At 45.4% G+C, this 23559-nt stretch overlaps 1 protein-coding gene across 5 annotated transcripts in view; it reads left to right on the top strand.

Moving 5' to 3' along the window:
• Window positions 1-23559, top strand: part of SLC37A3 (solute carrier family 37 member 3) — a 52743-nt gene that overhangs the window by 8038 nt on the left and 21146 nt on the right. The window contains exons 5-18 of one of the 5 annotated variants that reach the window (XR_015706918.1): window positions 29-112; window positions 1341-1486; window positions 2090-2186; window positions 3296-3380; window positions 4348-4529; window positions 6888-7029; window positions 8271-8372; window positions 10306-10353; window positions 11337-11488; window positions 13237-13302; window positions 14079-15487; window positions 17626-17736; window positions 18631-18805; window positions 18981-19455. Coding sequence is in view for 2 of the 5 variants with exons in the window: in XM_087767629.1 (XP_087623755.1) it covers window positions 29-112; window positions 1341-1486; window positions 2090-2186; window positions 3296-3380; window positions 4348-4529; window positions 6888-7029; window positions 8271-8372; window positions 10306-10353; window positions 11337-11488; window positions 13237-13302; window positions 14079-14171 (1197 nt within the window). In the remaining 3 variants the exon portion in view is untranslated. Of the gene's footprint in view, window positions 1-28; window positions 113-1340; window positions 1487-2089; window positions 2187-3295; window positions 3381-4347; window positions 4530-6887; window positions 7030-8270; window positions 8373-8969; window positions 9175-10305; window positions 10354-11336; window positions 11489-13236; window positions 13303-14078; window positions 16579-17625; window positions 17737-18630; window positions 18806-18980; window positions 19456-23559 lie in introns of those variants that run through there. The other 4 variants (XR_015706919.1, XR_015706920.1, XM_087767629.1 and 1 more) reach the window with 4 other exon arrangements.

Raw genomic sequence — 23559 nt, 5'->3', positions numbered from 1 at the left:
TTTATTTAATGCTGTGTTTTGTTCTTAGGGTCTTTTTGTCAGTGGCATAGTTGGGGATCGCCTGAATTTACGCTGGGTTTTGTCTTTTGGCATGTGTTCCTCTGCTCTGGTGGTAAGTTGGAACATACTAGTGTGATTTCTAAATCTCTCTTAGGGTTTCTGGATAGGGTTTTACTTTAGGGGAGAAGAGGCTCTGTTTCTGTGTGAATCTGCCCATGAGCTGTAGCTGTACCTCAGTGGTCTCAAAGGCTGCGTGTAGAACTTTGTCCTGGATGCACTTATTGCATTGTCTAAAGCACAGAGCTACGCTAGATGACTCGCCTCTTCCTGAAATATCTATTTATGGATACTGTGTCAGAAGGAAATTCCTAAGTTTGAGGCACTATCTAGAGACTTGGTCAACAGCTTTTGTACAAGATTGGTGTATTTGTTTTGTATTATAACTGTTCTCCCAGCCCACATATGTTGTCATCAAGGCTTTTCCTTCCAAGTGCAATCTTTGTTCTCTGCTTTAAAGGATATGCTAACAATAGTAAGCATTCATTTACTTATTTTGTAATTTCTGGGAGGGTATGTGTCAAAAAAGAATGTCCACTTAAAACAAAAGGGTTCTTCAGGTTCAAGCCACTGCAGATACGTGTGAATCAGTTTTATCTCATTGTGGTTTTCTGGTTATTAAAGTAGTGGTAAAATGTGTGCAGTGCTTTTGATTTACCCAGTGGCTACAAACCCCACTATGGCCTATTGCATTCTGCAAACACATGACCACAGACATGCATCAAGCACTGTGTGCCACAAAGTGTGTTTATTTTGGCTAGTTTGGGTTAGGGCTCTTAGTAATTTGAGACCTGGCTGTAGAATTTATGTTAAATTTTGCTAAGATAAATGACTGCTGAGGGTTTTGTGTTTGCATAGAGCCTTGTGGATTCAGATGTCAGTACAATAGCAGATCAAGAGGCTACTGTATTTTTAGCGTTGTTACTGAAAGTGTTTGTCTCTTTCTTTTCCTCTCCTGTTATAACAGTGCTATTTACAAAGATAAAAGTCTTTTGGAGTGGAAGTGCCATGACAGCACATTTGTCACTGGAGTTGTTTGGGCTCTGGAGTCAGTGCTGTGGTGGCTCAGCAGAGGGTGCTGTTAGCTCTGAGCCGTTTCTTAAACAATGCCAGGCTTGCCTCTGGCCTGGCCCCTGTGGGGGACCTTCTCCCTGAAATGTTATTTGTTAGGACCCCACTCCTGCCTGGCTTTCAGCAGTAGTCTCAGGGTTTCTTCTCTGGTTTTGTTTTGGTTTTTTGTGTGTGGTTTTGTTTTGTTTTGTTTTGTTTTCCTTCTTCTCTAGGTATTCATCTTTGGCACACTCACAGAATGGTTGCATTTCTACAACAAGTGGTTCTACTGCTGTCTCTGGGTTGTGAACGGCTTGCTGCAGTCTACTGGTTGGCCCTGTGTGGTTGCTGTCATGGGCAATTGGTTTGGAAAAGCTGGGTAAGTTGAGTTTTCTTCAGTGACTCATCTGACCTCAAACCAAAAAGGCCAACTGTTAGGTCAGAATTGGAGTTAAAGCTATGTGGGATGAAATATGCCTTACTTGTTACTATTATCTCTTTTTAATTTTTTTCTGGAGCCACAGAACAGCTTGGTGTGAACACAATTATATGTGTTAAAGGCACAGGTTCAAAATTCAAAAGTCCTATAGTGCAGAGTGCCTGAATTTGAATTTTCATGCCACTGGAAAACCTGTTTCTGTCTACTTACCACTGAAGAGACCAAATGGAAACTGACTCGTATGTTCAACTCTGTCACTTTGGGGTATTGCAGATGAGCTCTAGCCATAGCTTGTAACCCTCTTGTTGCCAGCTCACCTCTACTATAACACAGATGTTTCAGGATAGAACATTCCTCACTTATCTATTTGGTACCCTCAAGTTATTCTGTGTTTTAAGTGACCTTTGAGTCTCTTTGAAGTGGACTGGGAGAATGCTGTAACTTTATTCATGTTAAAGTTCACTCAAATGTTACATTTTTTTCTTGCTCCTAATGTCACCTCTCCCCACATTGCCTTTTTAAAATTTTCTTCCCCTTCTGCAGGAGAGGTTTTGTGTTTGGACTCTGGAGTGCCTGTGCATCTGTGGGAAATATCCTCGGGGCATTCCTTGCCTCCTGTGTTCTCAAATACGGCTATGAGGTAGGTATTGCTGTCTGGCTTCTAGCTAGGACTGCATGTCTGATTGGGTTATGAGAACCTAGTTTCTTTTCCTCTCTCTGAGAGACAACAGGCTCAGAGTGTCCAGTTTCATTTTCCTGAATTCTGTGGTAGCAAGCAGTAGGCAGAATAGAAAGGGTATTCCTTTCCTGACCCTTCCAAGCTGGGAGAAATGAGCCTGAGACTTCTCTGTAAATGGGACTGATGTTATTGAAGAGCCCTGGCGTCATAGTATACCCTCTTCTGATTTGGGTGGCTTCAAGTGCTCTTGAGTCATCCGTCACAGGTTCTCACTTAACCGAAGTCACTGCTGCTGAATAGTCGTGAGGTTCTGACAAGCATGGAGGCATAGCTTCTGTAGCTGGGCAGAGGCCAGGCAGATGCTACATTGCTGTAATGCTGCAGGCAAGCAATTGAATACAGGGAATGTAAATGAACCAGTGCATCTTGTAGCGTGTGACCTCTGAGGACAGGCTAACAGAGCTGAGCTTGTCACTCTGGAGATGAGGAGGCTTAGGGTACCAAATAGCAGCCTTCCAAAGCCTGTGAGAAGATTGCTGAGAAATCGGAGCCAGACTCCTTCCTGGGTTGCACAGTGAGAGCGCTAAAAAGCAGTGGGTATAAAGTGAAACAGGGATGGTTCCAACTGGATGGTTGGAAAACAATTTCACTGTGAAGTTAGGTAAGCATTGGAACAGGGGGGCAGAGCCGGGAGGATCTGTCTTTGGAGGATTTCAAGACCTGATTGAACAAAGCCCTGAGCAACCTGGTCTGAATTTGGTGTTCGACCCTTCTTTGAGTCCCTTCCAGTATAGCTGGATCTGTGGTTGTGTTGGGTGAGCTCCTGTCTCACTGCTGTCACCTCAGTACACTAAACCAGCTGTTTCAATGTGGTCTTTCAGCCTAGATAGAACCGAGTCTGTTCAGGAGATGGAGATCACTTGTTTCTAAGTTTTATGGATGTAGTCTGGGTTGTCGTAGCTGTGTTTACTCTCCGACAAGGCTGGAATGTAAAGAAACCCTCATTAGTCAGGGAAGCCTGTGTAACTGAAAGTGTTTTAAAAAATAATCTTGTATTTATTTGTCTTCAGTATGCTTTCTTGGTGACTGCCTCGGTACAGTTTGCAGGAGGAGTCATTGTCTTCTTTGGGCTCCTGACATCGCCAAAGGAAGTGGGTAAGTAGAAGAGGGCTGTAGCATTTCAGTCCCTTCATGGAAAGCAGATCTGCAGCTTTCCTTGTAGTAGTAAAAGTACTGCTCGTTCTGACAGCACTTATCTTCAGGGCTGTTATAAAATGGTGTTGCACTTTAGTGTATTTAATGGAGCAAATGCTTTACTCACCAAGATCACACTAAATGCCACTGTGCATCGTGTGTATAGGGTCTGGATGTTTTAAAAAGCAAAATAAACCAGCCTGGCACTAACATCTCTCCATTAGGATGTGCCTAATTATCAGTTTTTCCTCACCTGGAAAATCAGTATTTTTTTAAAGAAACAGTAGGCAAACTGATAACTGGCTGTTGTAGGAGAAAACTATGGCAAGCCTTAACTGTGCAGGGGGAAGGGAAAGTCCTTTTCATCTGCGGGTCTCCCGCAGCCAGTTAAATAGCTCTCAGGTTGGATATGGTCCTTCTCTGAGAAGATGGTAGGCAAGCCAAAGTGTAACAGGAAAACAAAGAACTTCTGGGCTTTGACAGGGCCATGGAGGAGGTTTTCCAGGTGCCTGCAAAGGCCATAAAGTTGGTAGCACTAAAGCTACCATAAAGAGCGCTTGTAAGAGCACTCAGCAGCCCAGAAAGCGCAGCGCCAGGTCCGAGGATCCCAACCACTAAATAAGGGGGGAAATGCACTAATTTGTTGTGTCTTCCAACTAATGGCCAGACACTCAGAACAGACAAAGCCGACGCCAAGATCAGACAGAATACTTTCAAGAGCGCTAGAAGACAAAGGGTAGAAACTGGCGACACTGCAGAACACCATCTAGAAGAGTTTCTAAGCCAAAGGAGGATGGAGGTATGGGAGAGCAAGGAAATTGCTAGAAGGGAGAATTGCTTAAAAGAAGCGAGCATAGCTTTAGAGTGGGGAGAGGGTGAACAGGCTGTGGTCCGTTTTTCCTGTTGCATATGCCTTGTAAAAACTTAGGCCTCCCTGAGCTTGGAGCAGATGAAGACGGCAGTGTGGAGGAAGATGCCAACAGACCTTTAATGGGCGGTGATGATGCAGATGATGATGACCGGAATTACTCTATTCAAGCAACTGACACTGACAACCAGCCAAAGGCCATTGGCTTTTTCCAGGCTTGTTGCCTTCCGGGTGTAGTACTGGTGAGGACACAGATTCCTGAATGAGATCTGACTTATGTTGTTAAGCATAAAGCTGACTTTTTGTGTTGTCAGCATTTGTTGACATCATTGTTAATACGTTGACCATGTGTTGTAGTTGTTGACATCTGACTTCTTACACTGTTAAAACCTTGGGGCTGGGACTGTTGTCCTTGTGCGCATGGATTATAACACTGTCCGGGTACGTGGTTGCATGTTGCTCTTCGCATTGGACTCCTGCTTCATTTAGTGCATGTAATGAGCCAACTAAGGGAAGGAGAGATCATGCCCTTTTTGTTGCCAAATTTAGAAGGGAGGCCATCAGCAAAGGTGGCTTTCTGTAGGATGCTTTCTTGGCTATGCTTTCTAGCTATGCTGCCCTGAGGAATAGGATTCTTGCTGCTAGTTGAGCATCACGTAGAACTCTGTGGCACCGATATTGGGGTTTGGGTTTTTTTAGTTGCCTTAAAGCAGAAAGCTGGCCTGAAAAGCCTTAATCAGCATGATGTAACATGTGGCAAAGTAGGCGTGTTTTTTATAAACAGTAGTATAAACAGTAATACAGTGTGAACTGTCTGGATTTGATCATGAAGCAGAACTACTGAATGGACAGTATTGTCAGATACCCTTAATGAGTAAAGCGGTTGGTTGTTTTGATTAAGGCAACATGAAATCTAGAAGGGATGAGTGGATTGTCAGTGTTTAGAGTGCTGGACAACCACAGTTCTGTTGTAAAGACCTTGGTTGAGGAATGGCAAAAGAAAGCATACCCATCTTGAGTTCTTTCCTAACATGGCTAAATGCCATATAAACTATGGCTCGGTTTTGGTGGTGCTAAGAATGGGCTGATGTACAAAGAACCTTTAGGCAAAATTTCTTACTGGTGGAGGCTGCCCGAGTGGATGTGTGACTTTTTTTCATTGGCCAGAACATAAAGAAGTACTATGCAACTGATGTTGCTGTTTCTGTACTTGGTATTTTGAGGACGTGTTCTGTGCATTAACCCAGCAACATGAACACCTCTGAGTCTGTGAGTTCTATCTGATGTCAGATCAGTGCCCAGCCAAACCAGGACACTGTGTCAGATCAGTGAGAGACCAAATACCGAGAGAACCTCCAAAGCCTTGTCAAGATTCTACAAAGACTTTATTTGACATATTTTTTCTGTAGTTCCTCTCTTCGCCTGCTGAGCGATATGGTGGAAGAGTTTTAGTACAGACAGCTTTCCCCTGAGCCTCTAGAAATTCAATGTTTAATCACTCAGACAATCTGGTAGACAGTTTCTAAGCATGTTGTAATAAATATTGCTTCGTACAGTGCACTTTTCACACCCAGAGGCAGGAGAACTCTACTAAGCATCTTATGTCTTACCTTACATGTCTTACATGTATGGTTGAGATTAGTTTGTGTCCTGTAAGAGTGAAAACGCATTAATAATACAGCTAAAAAGGATGTCTCTATTAAAATAATACAAATTCAGAAGAGAAGATTTTGTGGAGTTTAATATATAAAAAGATCTGCTTTTTGAAATTCAAAGACAAGTATATACCTACACATATACATACAGGCTCAAAAGCTGTGATTCTAACAGGTTGTTTTTTGTGCCATCATCCTTGTTTACCTCTTCAAATACGGGTTCCTTGGACTGCCGTGTCAGTGTTTATCAGGAGGCCTTACTGAAGCAGTGTGCCTCGTCCCTCTGTGTGCTGGGCCAGCAATCCCAGAGAACAAATCTTTTCCACACACGTGAAAGCTCTAAAGGAGATCTGCTAGCTAAGGAGAACTTGAGCCCAGCAGCCAAAAGCAGGAGGTTGTCTCGGCTGTTGGGTTTGGAAGCATGTGCTTAGCTTTGGCCAAATCTTTCGTCTTGTGCCCTGGAATACCTGCCTGGGGATTATGAACGAAGCTTTCTCTTCTAGTGCTGTAAGCAGATGAGCCTTCTGAGCAGGAAAAGATAGCACAGAGGAACTACTTCACATAACTCTTCTCAGCATAATGCACAGATGACTAAATCTCAAGCTTGTTTCATGTCATATGGTTGGCTCCCTTCTCTTCAGAAGGTGAATTAAATTTCCTTTGTTTTTTGAAGCCTGGTGTCATTTCCTCTCAAGATTACACTGAAAGTGTTTTAACCCGTTGCATTCAGTGAAAAGAAAATAACCTTCTTGACAGTGATTTTTGTATTCCTGGGTTCCCTTTCATGTTCATCATTAAGCTTTCATAGTGGTGCCTTCTTAGGTGAAATGCAGAAGCACTTCCCCCTGAAAGATTTAGCTGGATACAGAGCTTTATGGGAAGAAGCAGAAATGCTGTCTGCATTTCTTAAGTACTAACTGCTTGCTGGCCCTCTCTTTGTTCCAGTACTCTTTGGCCTATGCCTGCTTGAAACTGGTGAATTACTCATTCTTCTTCTGGCTGCCCTTCTACCTCAGCAACAACTTTGGATGGAAAGAAGCAGAAGCTGACCAGCTCTCAATCTGGTATGATGTGGGAGGAATCATAGGTGAGTGAGCAAGTGAATGACATCTTCCTGCAGTTGCCCTTGAAAACGAAAGACAGCGAATGCAGCTCAGAGCAGTCCTGTTCCATGTGGAACAGCTGTTTAGCTGTTTACTGAATATATGAAAAGTCTAGTTATGTATGTGGCTGCTTGGCTTTTTTTTTTTTTCTTTTCCTAAAGCACACAGTATGTGAGCCCCCTAAAGAGTTTACATATAATTTAAAGGGCACTATCGTATTCTTGGACATTACCCCCAGCAGGCATTTTTCTTTACTCACTAGGACTTCTTGAAAAGTGCCATGTACAAAATGGTGTCCCTGCTGCTTGCTACTTCCTTTCTGACTGGTACCCTTGAGGGAGAGTTTAGATCTGGACTTACTGGGTTCTGTACTGTCCCTTCTGTCCTGTATTTTTAAGAACAGACTCAGCGCAGATCTCAGCAGAGCAGGCACAACTGTGTTATGTTCAGAAATAAAATGTAATTGCACTTGTTTCTGCTGGCTGCAAAATCTGACCCTGTTCCTCCAGAATAAAGAACATATTGTATGTGTGTTTAGACTTCCACTCTCCTGTGCTCAGTTTCTTGCTTTATTACCTTGTCCAGTTAGCTTTCCTAGAATAGACATCCTTGTTTTGGACTGTTCAGGGTCAGTTTTTTTGCCTCTGTGGCCTTTTCTGTGTTAGGCTTTCTCAACATTCTAGTGTTTACCAGCAGAGCAGTTCCTACAGAGGTAGCAATGATACATAAGGTGATTTTTAGCAGCTATTGGCATTTGTTGCAATTAGTTGCACCTACCCTAAGCAGGGGAGAGAGCAGGGAATGTGAGGCCCCTGTGGGCTAATGCTTTCCCTGTGAAAAAGAACTGCCTTTTCCTGCACTTTCTGTTAAAGAAACCAGCCACAATGTTAAGCTTGCTTACATCCAGAGTTGTGGTGATCCTAGAGCTGTGATGGCCCTATAGGGCAAGGAAAAGGAAAGCAGGAGCATTGGCTAGTTGCGTGCCAGAAAAAAACGAAGTAATAAATTCTTGGGAAAGCAGTATGAGTAATTTTCCCTGCGCTATCTGAGCCGCTTAAGCTTACTGTTGTCTCTGTGTCTGGGGCAGTAAGGAGACTTCAGTTTTCAGGATTTTAGAGAAAATGTGTATTGATGAGAAGGCAAGAGGCCACTGCACTCAGTGAAATGAGTTTTGTTCAAGGTGAGCATCACCATCCTGAGCCTGATGATGATTTATTTTTTGCAGGTGGGACTATCCAGGGCTTGATTTCTGATGTGCTACAGAAGAGAGCCCCAGTGCTAGCAATTAGCCTGCTCTGTGCTGTAGGCTCTCTTTTTGGATACAGCCGTGAGTATGCTTTTGCTGCACAGCAGTAAGAGGTTCATTTGGTACTTCTTGGAGAGAACCAGAGCACAGCCTGTTCTAATTATGCTTTCTGGTCTTAAAACTGCTTCTGGATCAGGATGGTGCCTTTTAATCTATTTTGCCTCAAGTGTGGCACTGCACAGAAATAAATCTGTTCTCTGGTTAATGAGGTGGAAAAGAATTAGCTGAGTGGTTGAATTTTCCTGTCCTGGTGAGTTATGGTACTGATCCTTTTTCAGTGTCAATGAGATTTTTGGCATTGTCATTGTATCAACACCACAACTGGCAGAGTAGGAAATCTCAGGTGCATCCCTCTAGTAAGAGGAAAGAGAACCTGGGGACAGGTCTGTGCTGGAGTATATATACATTACAAAGATGGCAGAAGCTCTTGGACTTCACCACTTACGCTTCTCTAAGTGGCAAAATTGAAGAGTTTCTGCCTCTTTTATAATAGATATAGTTCTTGGTGATTGGTTATTGAAAGGAGTCTGTCAGGGAAACTGAGTAGGAGACAGGCAGATCTCACTTCTGTGAAACATCTATGAAGCTCTTCTAAGTGTTACAGTTTTGTTTCTTCAGACATGGTGTCCTGTGGTACCAGAGTGCTTTTACTCACTGGGATGTCATTTCACTTCTCTGTGTCTTCCTCCAAAATGGGGTGGCGATACAGACTGGCTTTTATAGAGCACTTTGAGATCTGCGGACAGAAATCGCTGCCAGAGCTGGATGCGAACAGCAAAGCGTGCCTTTCAGAAGCATGCTGGCTTACTCAGACTGTCTCAAAGTAAGGTCAATAAGGTATAACCATTAAATAGCAAGGATTTGGTTTGGTGGAGTTCAGTGGAGTTTTGTAGGCTCTTCTGCTAACTCATTACTTTCAAAAGTGAATTGGAAGCACATGTAAAATTATTGCTGACAAAGTTTGAAGTTTGTTCTAGGTAGCAGAGCAGCCAGAGGTCCAAGTGTCTTGTGCTTAGCTCTGTCCAGCCAGATGCAGAGGGCTCAGACAGGTGATACAAAGTTATTGCAGTGTGATAATTAAATTGCCATTAGCCAAACCAGGAAACCTTTTCAGGGTCATCACATGTTGCACATAAGAGTAATAATGGCCTGAGAATATGTGAAGAGGGCTGCAACTTGTCTTATGCATTGTAACTTGACCATGTCTGGGCCCTAAATTGAAGCAGTTAGTAAGGAATTCAGGTGATGCCTGGAAGTGAGGTATTGGGGAAAACAGTGTCTGAAAAGCACTGAGAGACTGCAGTGGAAAACCAGTTGTACGTACACAGTATGATGCTGTTCCTGGAAAGACAAGCAGAACCTGTAGATACCCGAGCATGGCTTTGTAAGGGGGAGTGAGGATATGGGGTTTTGCATTTTTTTGCTTTATTGTTGCAGCATTGTTTAGGCAGTTGCTCGATTACTACTTCCAGATCTACTCTCTGTATTTTAAAAAAGATTTTGGAAGATTCAGAACGAGTGGAAGGGCGATTCAAGTGCTGAATACTTTATGGTGGGAGAGATCAAGTTGAGTCTTAATGTTCCCAGAGAGACAGAGGGAGGATTCTCTTACTAGAGGAGGGTAAATGCAAGCTCTGTGGCATAGAAAGAGGCATAACAAGGGCTGGAACCCAGAGCCGGGCAAATCTGATATCAAAATAGGGCACAAAATTTTAATGGCAAAGGTGACTTTTCTACTGTCGGGAAACTTCTGGATCTTTAGTCTCTAAATGCCTTTGCAGTAAGACTAATCTCTGTAAAAGTCTCTAGTCAAATAGAAGTTATTGTTGTCACTATGTAGCTAATTGAACAGGCAGTTTAAACTGGATGTTTGCATGCTTCTTTCTGAGCCTAAATAAGTGGCTTTCTCAAGTTCATCTGTTTTGTTTACACTCATCTGGTCTTTCTCTTTCAGGTTCTCCAAACAGCAAACCTATCAATGCTGTGATCATGACAATTACAGGTAACTTATCAAATGCCACTTTTATGCTAGTAGACATACATATATATATATATATATCAGAAAAATCTAGTAACACTGGCCTCAGGTGGTGGTAATGCATTTGTGTGTGCTGCCACCTCTGCTGGTTTTGCAGAAAGAGTAAAAGCCGGGGCCCAATTTTTGTTACTTTTGGAATACAGCTGTAGGAAAACTGCCTTACAGAGGTGGGTATAGAATATAGACTGTATAGAATAATGGCTTGGAACTAAAGGGGTCTGCCTTGGCTCAGTATGATGAGGATGGATTTATGCCAAAATACCTAGCAGTGATCTGGTATCTGAGGAGGCGTATATACGGCAAAGTCATGAGCTGCAGCTCAGATGTGAGGGTGTTTGTCTGTCAGAACCCCAAATGCCCAGTGTACTTTGAGAGGTCGCAAGCTTTGTGTGCTACCAGACATACTATGCTGTGTTATGGAATTAAGATTAGCCTACATGAATAGAGCCTTTCTTTTCAAACACTCCTACTTCAGAACTCTGTCCTGTTGCATTTTTTTCCCCCTCCATCTCCTTCACCAGTCCCTGGAGACTGAGGCAGTAGCATGGGGGTATACTACTCCAAAGTAGAAATGTGTCTAAATCTGCTTCGTGTTGAGGGTTTGTATATGCGTGCTGTTCAGAAGTAGCTTTCTGTATTCAGTTTGGTGTGTCCTGATTCTTCTTGCAGAGTGTGCCACAGCTAATTACCTCAGTTTTGCTGTTGGATGAAAATGTGCTTGTTGGCAATTTCTGTGTGCGTACTCCAAGTACACAAGGTGTGCCATGACCGTATGCTTCAGCTGTGAGGGTACACTTCTACCTACAATTAGTCTGTGATCACTGTCCCTAGACTTCATCCTTTTCCTGAGCTTTGCATGGTAGAAAAATCTGTATTTTGAAGATGTTCTGTTGAGCATCTGTCCTCATGCTTGTTTTGCACCAAGGCTGTTTTCTTGGTACTTCCAGGATTTTTCATCGGAGGCCCTTCTAACATGATCAGTTCTGCAATTTCTGCTGACCTGGGGCGCCAGGATCTGGTGAAAGGCAGCAGCGAGGCTCTGGCAACAGTCACGGGAATTGTGGATGGAACTGGCAGTGTTGGTGCTGCAGTGGGCCAGGTGAGGCTACCAAAGGAAAACAGAGGTCTGGGGAAGGAGGCAGAGTCTGTTGTGGTTAGAGATGTTAGCTCATTCCTCAATCCAAAGTTGCATGGAGAGAGAGAGAGAAAGAGAGGGCTGGGGATTTTTAAAAATTATTTCTTTATTTAAGAAACAACCAAGGGAACATATGTGTGTTAAGCTTCCAGTGGAAGCAATTTAATTAAGAACTAAACTAAGTATTCATAGTGCTAGTGTTACGGCACTTTCATAATTCAAATGAATTTTAGACACTTTCATATCCTGAACTCCAAAAAGCAAGGAAAGGTCAGCTTCACAAAGAGTGAAAATACAATATTTTGAAGTTTGTTTGGGATTTTTTGTTCAAAGGTAGTAGCAAAACCATTGCTTACAGAAAAGTTTACCTGTGTAACTGAGTAAAATTCAAATACCTATTATGAATGTTACGGGGTTTATACAGTAATTTAAAATTTGCTCTTATTTGTGGTTCCCCTTTCTATCTATGGATGTCTTTTACACCTTGTAAATCCAGCACCACTTGCTTTGATAGTCCATGCAGTATGCTGCCAGAGGTCTGAAGACTAGGCTGTTGCAGAAAAAGAAGCTGACAGTGTGCCCACTGGGGACATTCTTTCTTCTCAAATACAAGTGTTAGCTATGTGGAAGAATACAGTGGCGCTTTGGGGAGGATTTAGTAGAAAGATTGGAGCCAGTTGTATTCCAGGCATCCTCTAGTGCTGGTAAAATACCAAGGATGCCGGCAAGGCATACAAGTTTCCCCTTTGGAAAGGGATTTGGGTTTGTGCTTGCCATTGATTGCTTGATAAATACAATCATTCAGTCTCTATTTCATAGGAAAGATGCTGCTTAGCTCCATTAAACGTGGAAAATTACAAGTGCTTTGTGGACATCTTAAAGTGCACTGTTACACTCACTGTTCTTCTTGCATTGTCTGCAGTGTTTCTGTCTTCCCCCACACATACCATTCAAACTTACGTCATCATAAAAATTGGGTCTTTAGTTCTGAAAAATTCCACCTGCCTCCTATTCTAACATTGCACTTATTTCAACAGAGACAACCATGATGTCATTCTGGGGGTGTGTGAATAACAGCAAATGCACAATGAACATGTTAGAAATTCAGATCCTGTTTTGTGCTAATATACCCAGTAATGAAGAAGGGAGGCCCTTGTACACCATCTGAATATAAATCTGCGAATAGGGAATACATTTTCTTTTGTAGCCTATGTAGTCCTATTGAACCAGGATGAAGTTCAGAACAGACTGTAGTCTCAAGTGTCTTGCCAATGATGAAGGGTTAAGTAGTTAGTGGTTGCACAGCTCTTGAAAATGCGTCCTGTGTAATTTATAAGCCATTCTAGAGCTTTTAGTTCTTCTGAGAGTACTTACATCCACTTATGTCCCAGTGTTCTATGCAAAAACCTTGTATTCAGCGGAGTCAATTTGTCACCCTTTGAAACTGTAGTTCAGTTCTGTCCTTATGCTGCTATGAGTTACTGTAAAGCTTCAGGATGGTATCTCCGCTTTGCTGAGGCTGTGGGGTTTGTACAGAAAGGCTGCTGTCCTGAGTCATCTCTTCTGACAGGAGATGATCAGCTGGAAGGTTTTGTGATCAGCTCTGTACGGAGTGTTAACAGCCCACAAATTCTAGAAAATGAAAGAGTAATGGCTGAAAGTCATGCATATCTTCCCAGTTTGAATAATTTTTTCTTCGCCTTCCTTTCTAGTACCTAGTGTCTTTGATCCAGGAGAACCTGGGATGGATGTGGGTGTTCTATTTCTTTATTCTAATGGTAAGAAATCTCCTTTTTAAAAATTCTTTGTCAAAGTTCAATTTGCAATAGAAACTTTTTGTGAGAACCTGAAAATTGTGACTTAGACATGCAATCTATTTCTGCAGCCGCTGCAAACTCTGATGCCGTTCTCAAAGTGGTCTATGGTGTCCCTTTGCCTCAGGCTGTCTAAATCAACTGGGTTCATTTTGGATCCTTTAAAGTCACATTGGCCAACAGGAACTGAGGTTGTGGCAGAGGCACAGAAATACTTGTCTAAAAATACCTGTATGTATTTCCTAAAGCTCATGCCACCCGACTGACTTCCAAGGCAGGACTTTTTCCTCCTTCATCTCCATGATAGGTAGTTCTTAATATTTTCATGGAGCTGAAGTTAAGCTGCTTGTTTGTTAGCCCTTGTAGATTAGTGGAAGGAGTGATGAGGATCTTGAAACTAACGTGAAAATGCCTTGCCCTGATATACCACTAGGGGAGAAGCCCCTTCAGGCCCTGATCTCAGCATTGCCACAGTGGTGAATGCTGTACAATTCACCTGTTCTTCCTTGCTGGAAGTGCCGGGAATTGTCTTTGCATCTGTGCTGACAAACTTTGGTAAGCAGCAGAGGTGGCCAGGAGGAAGGCCTGCAAGGTCAGTCCTTCCATCTGCTGTGCCACTTTGTCATTGCTTCTCTTAGCCTGTATCTTTCTGGGGAGGCCTTGAATGCACGTTGGAGCGCAGGATGGCTGTAGCTACGGTTGTTCTGTGCTAATTGTCCTGGATATGCTTCTTTTCACAGACAAGTTCAACAATCCTGTTCATTTCACCATTAATAGTGAGGGAGATCAAATTGCTTCTGCATGAGCGGCACCTGCGAATGCTGGCTGAGTGACTGCTGCTTGCCTCTGGAAGGACTGTTGTACAGACACTAATCAAAACTCTGGGAGACTTGTTTCTTACATCCTCTGGGTTTGGACTAATTCAAAATGGCTCTGCAAGACTTGATTGACTTGCCTTTGCGAGCTCAGTGGTGAAGTACGAAATGCCCGTCTTGAGACCACTCACATCATGGAGCTGCTGACCTAAGCTAGACAATCCACGGGACTGGCGGATCATCCCGGCCTACCAGATTCTTCCATGTCAGCAGTCACACTAGGGTCTCCTGTTGGGTGGTCTCACTGCTATACCCTTTCTTATTTATTTCTGGATGTCCTGACCAAAGGTCGACTGTTTAAAACTGACGGTGGAGAGGCTGTCTTGCAATGAATTTGAATGCTCTGTTGTGCCGGTGAAATCATACAGCGCATTTAATGGGTAGCCTAAATTTACGATCACTGTAGCTTTTAGAAAGGGTAAAAATAATTATCTGGAATTTGCGCTGTCCAGTTGTTTGAAAAATGCCGTTGCTAAATCTCTGCACAGATGGGCCTCTGCTATCCCTAGCTATTAACTGTCACATATTCCAGTAGATTCACATGGAGAAGTTACCTCCAGATTTGTTTTTAGCATTTTTTAATAATAATAATATTACTGATCTCTGGGAAATGAGATTTCCGTTTTTAACTATTTAAGCAGACAAATAGTGTGCAATACTTTACTGTGATCTCTGAGAATAAGCCTTAATAGATCCTTTGTGTCTAAAGGATCCTTGAACGGCTTTGGGGATCAGTAATGGGACACAAATGCTTTCACTACTGCTTTGTTATTTGAACTCTGATCAATACTGACCAAAAAGGGACTGACTGTCAGGTGACCTCTGAAGAAAGCGGGTGTCACGGATTTCATACTCATTGGGCAATTGCTCATCTCCAGCAAAGAGAACCAGAATGGAATTAAAGGAATTCAGGGGACCTGGCTGCTCTCGGACGTGGGCTTCCAGAGAGGGACTGAAGCGTAGTCATGGAATGGCATCAGTGAGCAAGTGCTGCTGTCTTCCCCCGCGCTCCTCTGCCTATGGCTGCGTAGGGGACCTCAAGCTCCAGGGTTTTAAAGCTTGAGTTGTGTCTTGAAGAGAAGGGTAGATGCAAGACAGCACTAAAAACATGTGACTGCGCTTACTGTGGTGGTATTTGAGTATTTTGCAGTACTGCAGTAAGCAGGGTGACCGACTGACACCTCTAACGTTTGTTGGTGATGGTAATGGGATCGTTGAGGAACTTCTCAACAAATTGTTTTCTGCTTATGCCTTGGGATGTTTCATTGTAATAGGTATGTGTTAACCAGCAGAACTTCTGATCAAATACTCAATCTAACTAGGCAGCGATGCCTGGATGGGGGCGGGGGGCAGCAAAATTCTTGGCGCTGAAAATTGGGAATTTTTTAAATGGGAAAAATTGCCTTTTTAAAATATACAGTGATTTTATTATTTTTTTTTTTAAATTTACGAATGTCTATTTTTAGTCATATGTTGATTGTAATGAGTGGAACATTATTAGTGCCTTACGGTTTTACTGTACTGAACGGTTGCTTGGTGATTGCTGCTTCTGCAGTGACGGCTCTGTGCACAGCTTTGCTTACCGTGAAACTCAGTTGCTCCATTTTATACTCTTTTTGAGAGTCTTTTTCTTTCTTTCTTGGTGGAGGTGATTCTTTCATTTTTTGCTAACCCTCGAAAAATTTCAGTGCTTGGGAAAACGATGCCATTAAGCTGATGAGGTACCTGAATCCTGTTCTTGTCTCTTCTCATTCCCATTCCAATTTTTGCCTGTATAATTAGAGCAGGAGACTGAGAATCTATCATCCTGTTCTCAGAATTATGCCCCGGGGTTAGTGTTCACATCCCAAGCTACTCATTAGCCCCTGTACAAATAGAATCAAAACTCCCTGAAATTTAGTTCTAAAATTGATGGCGGCACCGTTCGCCCCAGCCACGGTGTCTGCAAATCTGCGGTTTCAAATTCCAACCTGGATGAGCTTTTTGGCCGGCCGTCTGGGCGCTAGATAAGCTTCTGATGAAAGGTGGGGTGGGAAAGGGACGTCGCCGGGGTCGGGGGGAGGAGAAGCAGGCCCCTGTAACAAATGGCTTCCTGTAAACAGTTGTGTCCCCTCTTGAGAAGTGTCAGATGTGTCGTGAGCGCTGCCAGCGCAAGCTGCCCGCCAGCTTGCATCCGAGTGTGCGGTGGTGCTTTGAGGCCGCCCTCAATTAGCGAGGCGTGCCTGTGACTTCAGGATTGTTTTGTTGTCGTCGTCATCCTGGGGTTTTGGTTCTGTGTGTTTCCTCGAGGTGCTCAGATGGAGACAGGCTTTCAGTCTGATCGTGCCCAAAAGGATCTCACGTGAATAAACTTCCTTTGACTTGATCTGGGCTAATTCTTCTGTGTGCTTTATTCCACTCTTCTCAGTGCGGTTCTGCCGAGCGTGCTTCTCTTCCTCCTCACGATAGGCCTGGCTCTAACATCTGCTTTTCACTTAACTGCTGTGAAGACCTGAGCCCTGGCTAACGCTGAACCCGAACCCTCATCCCAGCCTCAAAGGGGACCACGTTCCCGCGTGCTGCAGTTTGGCCCTCTTCTTGATCAGTCTCTCGGGAATCTTTGTGCGAGTCGCCTAACAGAGGTGCCCATAACTGTCTAATGAATGGGCTTAAATAAAGAAGCCAGAACATATACTTGGTTTTATTTATTTGTTGATCTGCATGTCGAAGTCAGGCGCTCTTCCCTTGAAATTAAGTGTGCCACGTGGCTGCTGGCCCTGCTGTGCCTTCTCTCCTGTGGCTTGTTTCTTTAAACACAAATCCACACCTAGGCTTAGCTGTGTTTAAATGGACACAGTGGGGAACTTTGTAATTGTGTTTGTGTTTTATAGTTTACCGTAAATCCAGAGTTGAGCACCATACTGGATTGCTGGAGAAACCCCTGTGCCTGCAACGTTCTGGTCCCTCAGCTCCAAGTAGTTTGATGGTGCTATGATGCTATTCCTCAAGAAAAGCAGCAATTCGTATTTTTACCCCTTTTCTGTCACTTTTTTTTTTTTTTTTTTTTTCCCCTACTCATGAGGAACCTCCCAGCCTACTCTGGAAGTACTCTGAGGAGCAGAGCTCTGCTTGCGTATCTGTTTGAAAATGCTGATAATGGCAGTCCCCATCGCCACCGCTGTGACCGCCATCTCCAGAGCCCAGTGTTTGGGCAAGCAGAAGTGTAGGAGCTGTTTAGCTTCAGAGCGCAAAGGAGGTGTGTTAGGAACGGATCTCAGGGCAGCTGGTTGTAGCCCGGGGTGAGACGGGCTGTCTGACCAAATTGATTATGAAAGAAAAGGTGTGCCTCGACCCCATGACGGTTTTCCGTATCAAGGAAGGTCCTTGCAGTAGGTGCCCTACAAGTAACGCTACTGCGTCCTGGTTTTCTCAGAGGTCTGGAGGCCGACGGTGTGGGCGTCTGCCGGGTGGCAGCGTCGCGGTCCTCTCCAAAGGGGGAAGAATTGGGCTCCTGCTCGAAGTGCCGGGCAGCCTTGGAGAGCAGGTGAGCTTCTTGTCCTCACCAAACCCAGAAAAGCAGCTTTCCCTTCCGCAGGAAAAGTGGGAGGAGAAGCCAGCAGCATGTTTTAAGGATTATTTTCTCCCTGAGATAAAAGGAGAAAGCATCTATTTTGAGAGAGTCCCACAGATCTCGCCAGTAAAAGCACAGCCGTTCAGGGGTGCCTCGGCCCCACTGCTGACCTGTTACTCTTGGGTAATTTTGCTCTCCACCCAGCTGTGGCCAAAGTGCTCTGCCAAACCTGTTTGCAATTTTTCCCCCCCTTCTTTTCTGACTGAAAGTGCCTACAGGGATGTTTGGGGTTCTGTATTGCAAAAGCTTTCTAAGGCACAGCATGCCCACCTTCCTACATCTTTGTCAAGCCTTATCTAATCCTTTTAGTAAACAGCCTACCGTTCTCTGCAGGCTGTAAACACAAGCTCTGAGGCCGTTTTGTGGGGTTGGATCTGGGGTGTGTGTGTGTTATGTACAGGCCCATGAAAGCATCTTGGTTCTATTAAAGCCTTTCTTAAATGAGAGTTGCTTAGATGAATATTTAGAGTAATGCAAAGAAGAAGAATTTGGGTAATTGCTGTGAATGTTCCCTTTGGTTCTCCTGTGCTGGTGATTACGTCTGCGTCCATGTCTGGATCCCCGGAGGTTCTCCTGGAATGTCCCCTCTGGAACAGTGTGCAGGTCTCTATGAAAACAAATGCAGTGGGCAAATCAAAATGTTATGATGCATGTTGTGATCCAAACGCAGGGAGCATGGGAGCAGATAGCAAGGCTTGTGCTCCCTTGTTAGGTTTCTGATGACTGCCAGGAGAAGGAAGATTTCTGTCTGAGAAGACAGAAGCCCAGGTAAGCTGTTTGAGGACAACCTATCTTGTTTTTGAATAGTTTTTAAAGCAGCAGATGGCAGTTGATGGACCTCTAGGTGAACTGGTGAAGTCTGTGTCCCTGGGTGGTGTTGCTCAGTTGTGAAGGACAGGAAATCCATACGCCCCCATCTCTTGTCCTTGTGGACCATATAAGCGACAGTATAATCCAGGGTGTACCAGTGGAACGACAGCAGGTAAGGATGAGATTACTTAGATGTGCTATTTAAATCTTCTTTCCTTATAATGTGGTAAGCAAAGTGTTGGGGATTTGGGATGGGTTGATTTCTCTGGGCTCCTGGGTTCCAGCACTGGCTCAGAGAGCTCCTACACCCAGAGACCTACCTCCTCACTCTTTTTCCCGTTCGTCAGGTGGGACCAGTTTCCAGAAACTCACTCATCTGCTCTGGAGTGCATGGCAGAGAAAAACGACTTTGTTGGGCTGACAAAAGCTGGTGCCTGCCTGCAGCGAGTGCCAAAGATGACAGAGCAATTGGGTAATAGCTGACTGTGCTATTCAGCTGGAAGGATGGGAGTATCCGTGAGGCCGTTTCATCGGGGCTGGCTCCGCTCTCCGTTCACCTCTTCTTCAGCCTCCTTGCCCTTCGTTGTAACTCTTGCTGGGAATATTAATGCTTCGTTTCTTCAGTCAGAAGCAGGTTCATCCCAGGACTGCTTATCAAGGCATGGCAACAAGTAGGACAGACGGCAACAGGCGGCTGTGGTTCCTGCTGTTGAATGCAAAGGAGCCGTTACGTGAGGAGAGACGCAAAAGCGGGAGCCCTGCCTGCAAGAACAGGCGCGCGTCAGGGATTTCTGCACTAGTGCACACCTCCGAGACGTCAGGGTGAGCGCCTGTGCAGGGCTGGTAGGGTCTCTGCTGGAGGTGGCTTTTCACTGCTTTGCTTTGTTTCTGTGTGCGTCTGCGATGCTGTTCTGGAGCTCCCAGGCCCTTTTTTAAACACTGTCTTGGCCCTGTGCGCTCAGGCAGCGTCAGGACAAGTTTCCTTGAGGGAAGGAGGAGGGTGGTGGGGGTACAGGGAGCCATGGCCGTGCCATGGGTGCCAGCCCGGTTCTGAGGGACTCTGGCCTTTGCTCCCTGATGGTGAAATCCAGATTGCACCTTTATGCACCTGGTTTTGCTGTACTTTGCCACTTGCTTTGGCCGCTGTTTTGCTGTCAGTTGGATGAGGATCTCTGCCTGTCTTCTGTGACTTCGCTGACTGCAGTTTTCTCAGCTGCCTTCCCTTCTTAGGAAGGGAGCGGGGAGTCGCTTTGGGGGGTTTATCGTAAGTCAAGGTCTTGGTTTGCCAGACTTGCCCTCTTCTTCCTACTTCCACTGTTTCACCTCAGGTTACCCATTCAGTCTCAAATGTACAGGGCCGGATTCCTCCCTCTTCTGTCCCCAGTCCGTTTTCTTTGCTCCGGCCTTTGTGGAAGCTTCTCTCCAGGACTAGAAAAGGAGCCAGTATTTTCTGTGCTAACAAAGTGAGCATTGTAATGCAGTTGCAGAGTGGGTGGATGTGATTGCCGACAGACGTATTCCTTCTGCTAGGGTGTGGATTAAAGCTCAAGGTGACTTTGTTCCTGCATAAATTCACTAACTTTCCCCGGGGAACTGAAGGGGCAGGGGTGGGAGGGGAGAAGTATGATAAATGAAAGTGTCGGAAGGAAATGCACTTACCTAGCACGTACTACCGAAGCATAAATGTGTGCTCTGTAAGGAGCTTTCAACATAGCTTAAGGTAGCACTCCATGGATTAAAAAAAAAAAAAAAGGCAGGACGATGTTTAGCTGAGAAGTTGAGCATGGCTCTCTGCAGACTGCTATCCCAGCGTAATTGCCTGGGTAAGTGGATTAGCAAGCAGCAGCATGGCTCGTTCAGGGTTAGGCAGGTTTCGAGGGGAGCGAGGAAGGCACTCTTCCTCACAGGAGGATGAGACGGAGGCAGGCAGCCTTTGCTGCTCTCTACCAGTCAGACCTGTTTGACACTGAAAGCTGTGGCAGACGGGTTGTCATCGCTTGCGCTCGCTGGGAAGGGTCCCATGGAAACAGTTCCTTTCAGAGTTATCACTTGTCCTTATCTGCCGCGAGGTGGGTATGGTGACAGCAAATCACATCTTAGGACACTTCTTCTCTGCCTTTGTTGCCATGGGAATCAGCGTCTTCCGCAGCTTTGTCTTCTGTGAAAAAAGAGAAGAACTGTTACCTCCCCTGGCTCACCCACCAAAATGTGCCGAGGATGAGGGGGGTTGTGGTCAGCCACATCGCACCGGGAGCAAAATGTTCGTGCTGGGGATGGGGCTGCAAGGTCGCTTGTCTTAAAATCTCATCCGGCCACGCGCGTCCCGCCGTGGTAGTCACGACATCCGTGTTACGGGGCGGTGAGGCACGCTGCCCAGGTAGCCCTGCTCCACTCGCCCCAGGTGTCAGACATGGCTATTCAGAGTAACAGGGCTGGGACCTGCCCTTGCACCTGCTTCACAGTTAGGTAGAAGGATCTGGGTCATGCAGACATCTGACACGCCAAAACGTGACATCGTTCCAAAAGTCTGGCATGGCCCAGGCGTTCGAACGCCATCCAGCGGGGACGGAGGTGGGGTCCCCCTGCCTTTGCGGGAGAGGGAGGCTGTGGGGGGCAGAGGGGCATCAGACTCGTGGGGAGAGGTGCTGTGATTCGGCTCCCTCCCCGGGTGACCGAGTAGCCCCCGGCAAGGATGGGGGAGTCACGTGGCCGGTCCCTCATAACCAGGAGGGGAAGCCACTGCAGAGCCTCTGAAGGGACCCAAGGAGTTTCCAGGGAGCAGGAGCCCAGTCGGGAGCCTAACCCAGGATCTGCCTCTCTCCTGTGCTTCAGCTCATGGCCAAGCCCTGCCGAGTGTGGTAGGGAGAAAAGGGAAACTTCATTTACAAAGCGAGCTTTAACTCTTAGGGGAAACCGTTTGGTCCCTGGAATTTTCCATGCTGGACGGGGAGCCAAGGCTCTCGCTCTGAACGATCCTGAGGTGATACAAGAAATCAGCTCGGTTCGGAGAGCTCCCCGCCTTTGTACCGTACACCTCGTTCCTTCCTCCCAGCCCTCGCTTGTGTCATTTCTTTAGATTGATCTCTATTTTAGTGACGCTTCTTGAGTGGATTCCGGTACTGAATTAAAAGATATTTATCTGCCCAAAACTCCTACGAAAAAAAGAAGTGGTGTTATTTCCACGGTATGAATGAGGAACTGAGTCAGACGGAGGCTAAATGACGCATACGAGGTTACCCAAGAGGGCTGAGCGCTGCTGGGAACCGAATCTGGCTGTTCCTCTCCCCGCTGCCAGATCCCTCGCCCTCCGCGGCGCCAGACGTGGGGCACTGCCCCACTTTGCCCCCGGCCTTTCATCTCCGCCTGGGCCCTTGGACTCTGAAACGAGCCATAAATGCAATCAGCCTCTTTCAAGGGGAAAGAGTGATTTATCTCGAGCCCTAAACTTTTGGCACTGGAATTAAAAGTCGAATTTGAACTGGTCTGTGTAGATAACCCCACGATTACAGTCCAGTGCTTTTGCTTAGGCTTTGGTGTTTGTGGTGCCGCCTCCTCCTCCTCCTGGGGAAAGTGGCTGCGATGCCTCCAGTTGACAAAAGGTTTATATTTGTGCCGAAGTTAACATCAGTTTTGCAGCTAAAAATACGGCACGCTTTTGAACTGTGCTGCTTCATGCTATGCAAAGAGTATTCCTGATGATCAGTCATTCAAGTCAGAAGCGGTTAAATGTAGAAATACAGATGAGAAATGTGGAATTCTGGAGCAGCAGGAGAAAAAAGGCCACAGCAGCTTAACCTGGGATAGAAATAAAACATACGGTTCCCTCTCAAAAATGTGTGCAAGTGCTGTATTTTTAAATATAAAAAATATCTATGTAATAAGCTGTTTTAAATGAGTCATTAAAAAATGTAGGAAGTTTCACTTTCTCATCTTTCTAATAGATGCGTGTTTCTGTGTTTACCCTTTTGCATATGTATGAGTATATACACATGTATAAATACATGAAATGCTCACCCTGTTGTAGCTCAAACAGGTTTTCCGTATTTCTCCCTCTTCAAGTGGCATCGTTTAGCCTTCAAGGATATTCATCACAAAATCCACTTTAACTTGTGCACTGCTAATTCAACAGAAAGGGGCTTAAGTTACAGCTTGGAGCTGTTTTTGTTGCCCTTGACCCCTGCCTGCGAAAGGGCCTTCTTGGAAGTTGTCAAGAATATCGAAATAAAATGACGGGATAAAAACAATGAATAATAGAGGGTGGGCAACTAATGAGTCACCACAAAATACCATGGATGGAATATGCTGAGCTCTAAATCGGCTCGGTCTGGCTACCTATGCGTCATTGCCGAGTTCTTCGAAATGTGCCGCTGCAAACGGCTGATGCAGTCAGCTAGCCACAGCGAAATGGTACAGCTTCAAAGGTCTGGGAATAATACAAGTCATGTCTGCCACTGTCTGCTTACTCACCCTTGAAAAACAAGCCGGTATGAAAGCAGCAGAGAGCGATTTAGGCTCACAAACAAAATGACTCTCAGGCTGTGATGTGTTAGAAATTAGTCATGTTTTGGTCTGCGCTTCTGATTTTGCTCAGCAGCCGTCTGCGGTGCCTCGGCCTCCGCCTGCCGTCCTGGAAGTCGGGCAAGGTGGGAGAAGCAGGGAGTGACGGGGCAGAGGGGCTCCTCCGGAAAGGACAATGGAGCCCCCGAGCTGCCCCCTGCGCCCAAGGAGCGCGCGGCCCGGCGCTGGCAGGCAGCCCTCGGTGCTGGCGTGGCCAGGCTTCAAAACTGCTTCCCCGCCCCAAAACTGCGGGGCTGGTGGGGTCTGCTTTGGTGGCGTTTTTCTTTCAGGAGCCTGGGGGTGGGTTAGCCTGATTTTCAAACACCTTCCTCCGGCCTTTCCCTTATTATCCAGCCACATACTTCTGCC

This window comes from Nipponia nippon, unplaced genomic scaffold, assembly GCF_047370975.1.
Source record: "Nipponia nippon isolate SJK-2023a ecotype South Korea unplaced genomic scaffold, ASM4737097v1 scaffold_3, whole genome shotgun sequence".
Lineage (NCBI taxonomy): Eukaryota > Metazoa > Chordata > Aves > Pelecaniformes > Threskiornithidae > Nipponia > Nipponia nippon.
The sequence above is the reverse complement of the archived record's forward strand: the minus strand, read 5'-3'. Positions and strand labels throughout refer to the sequence as shown.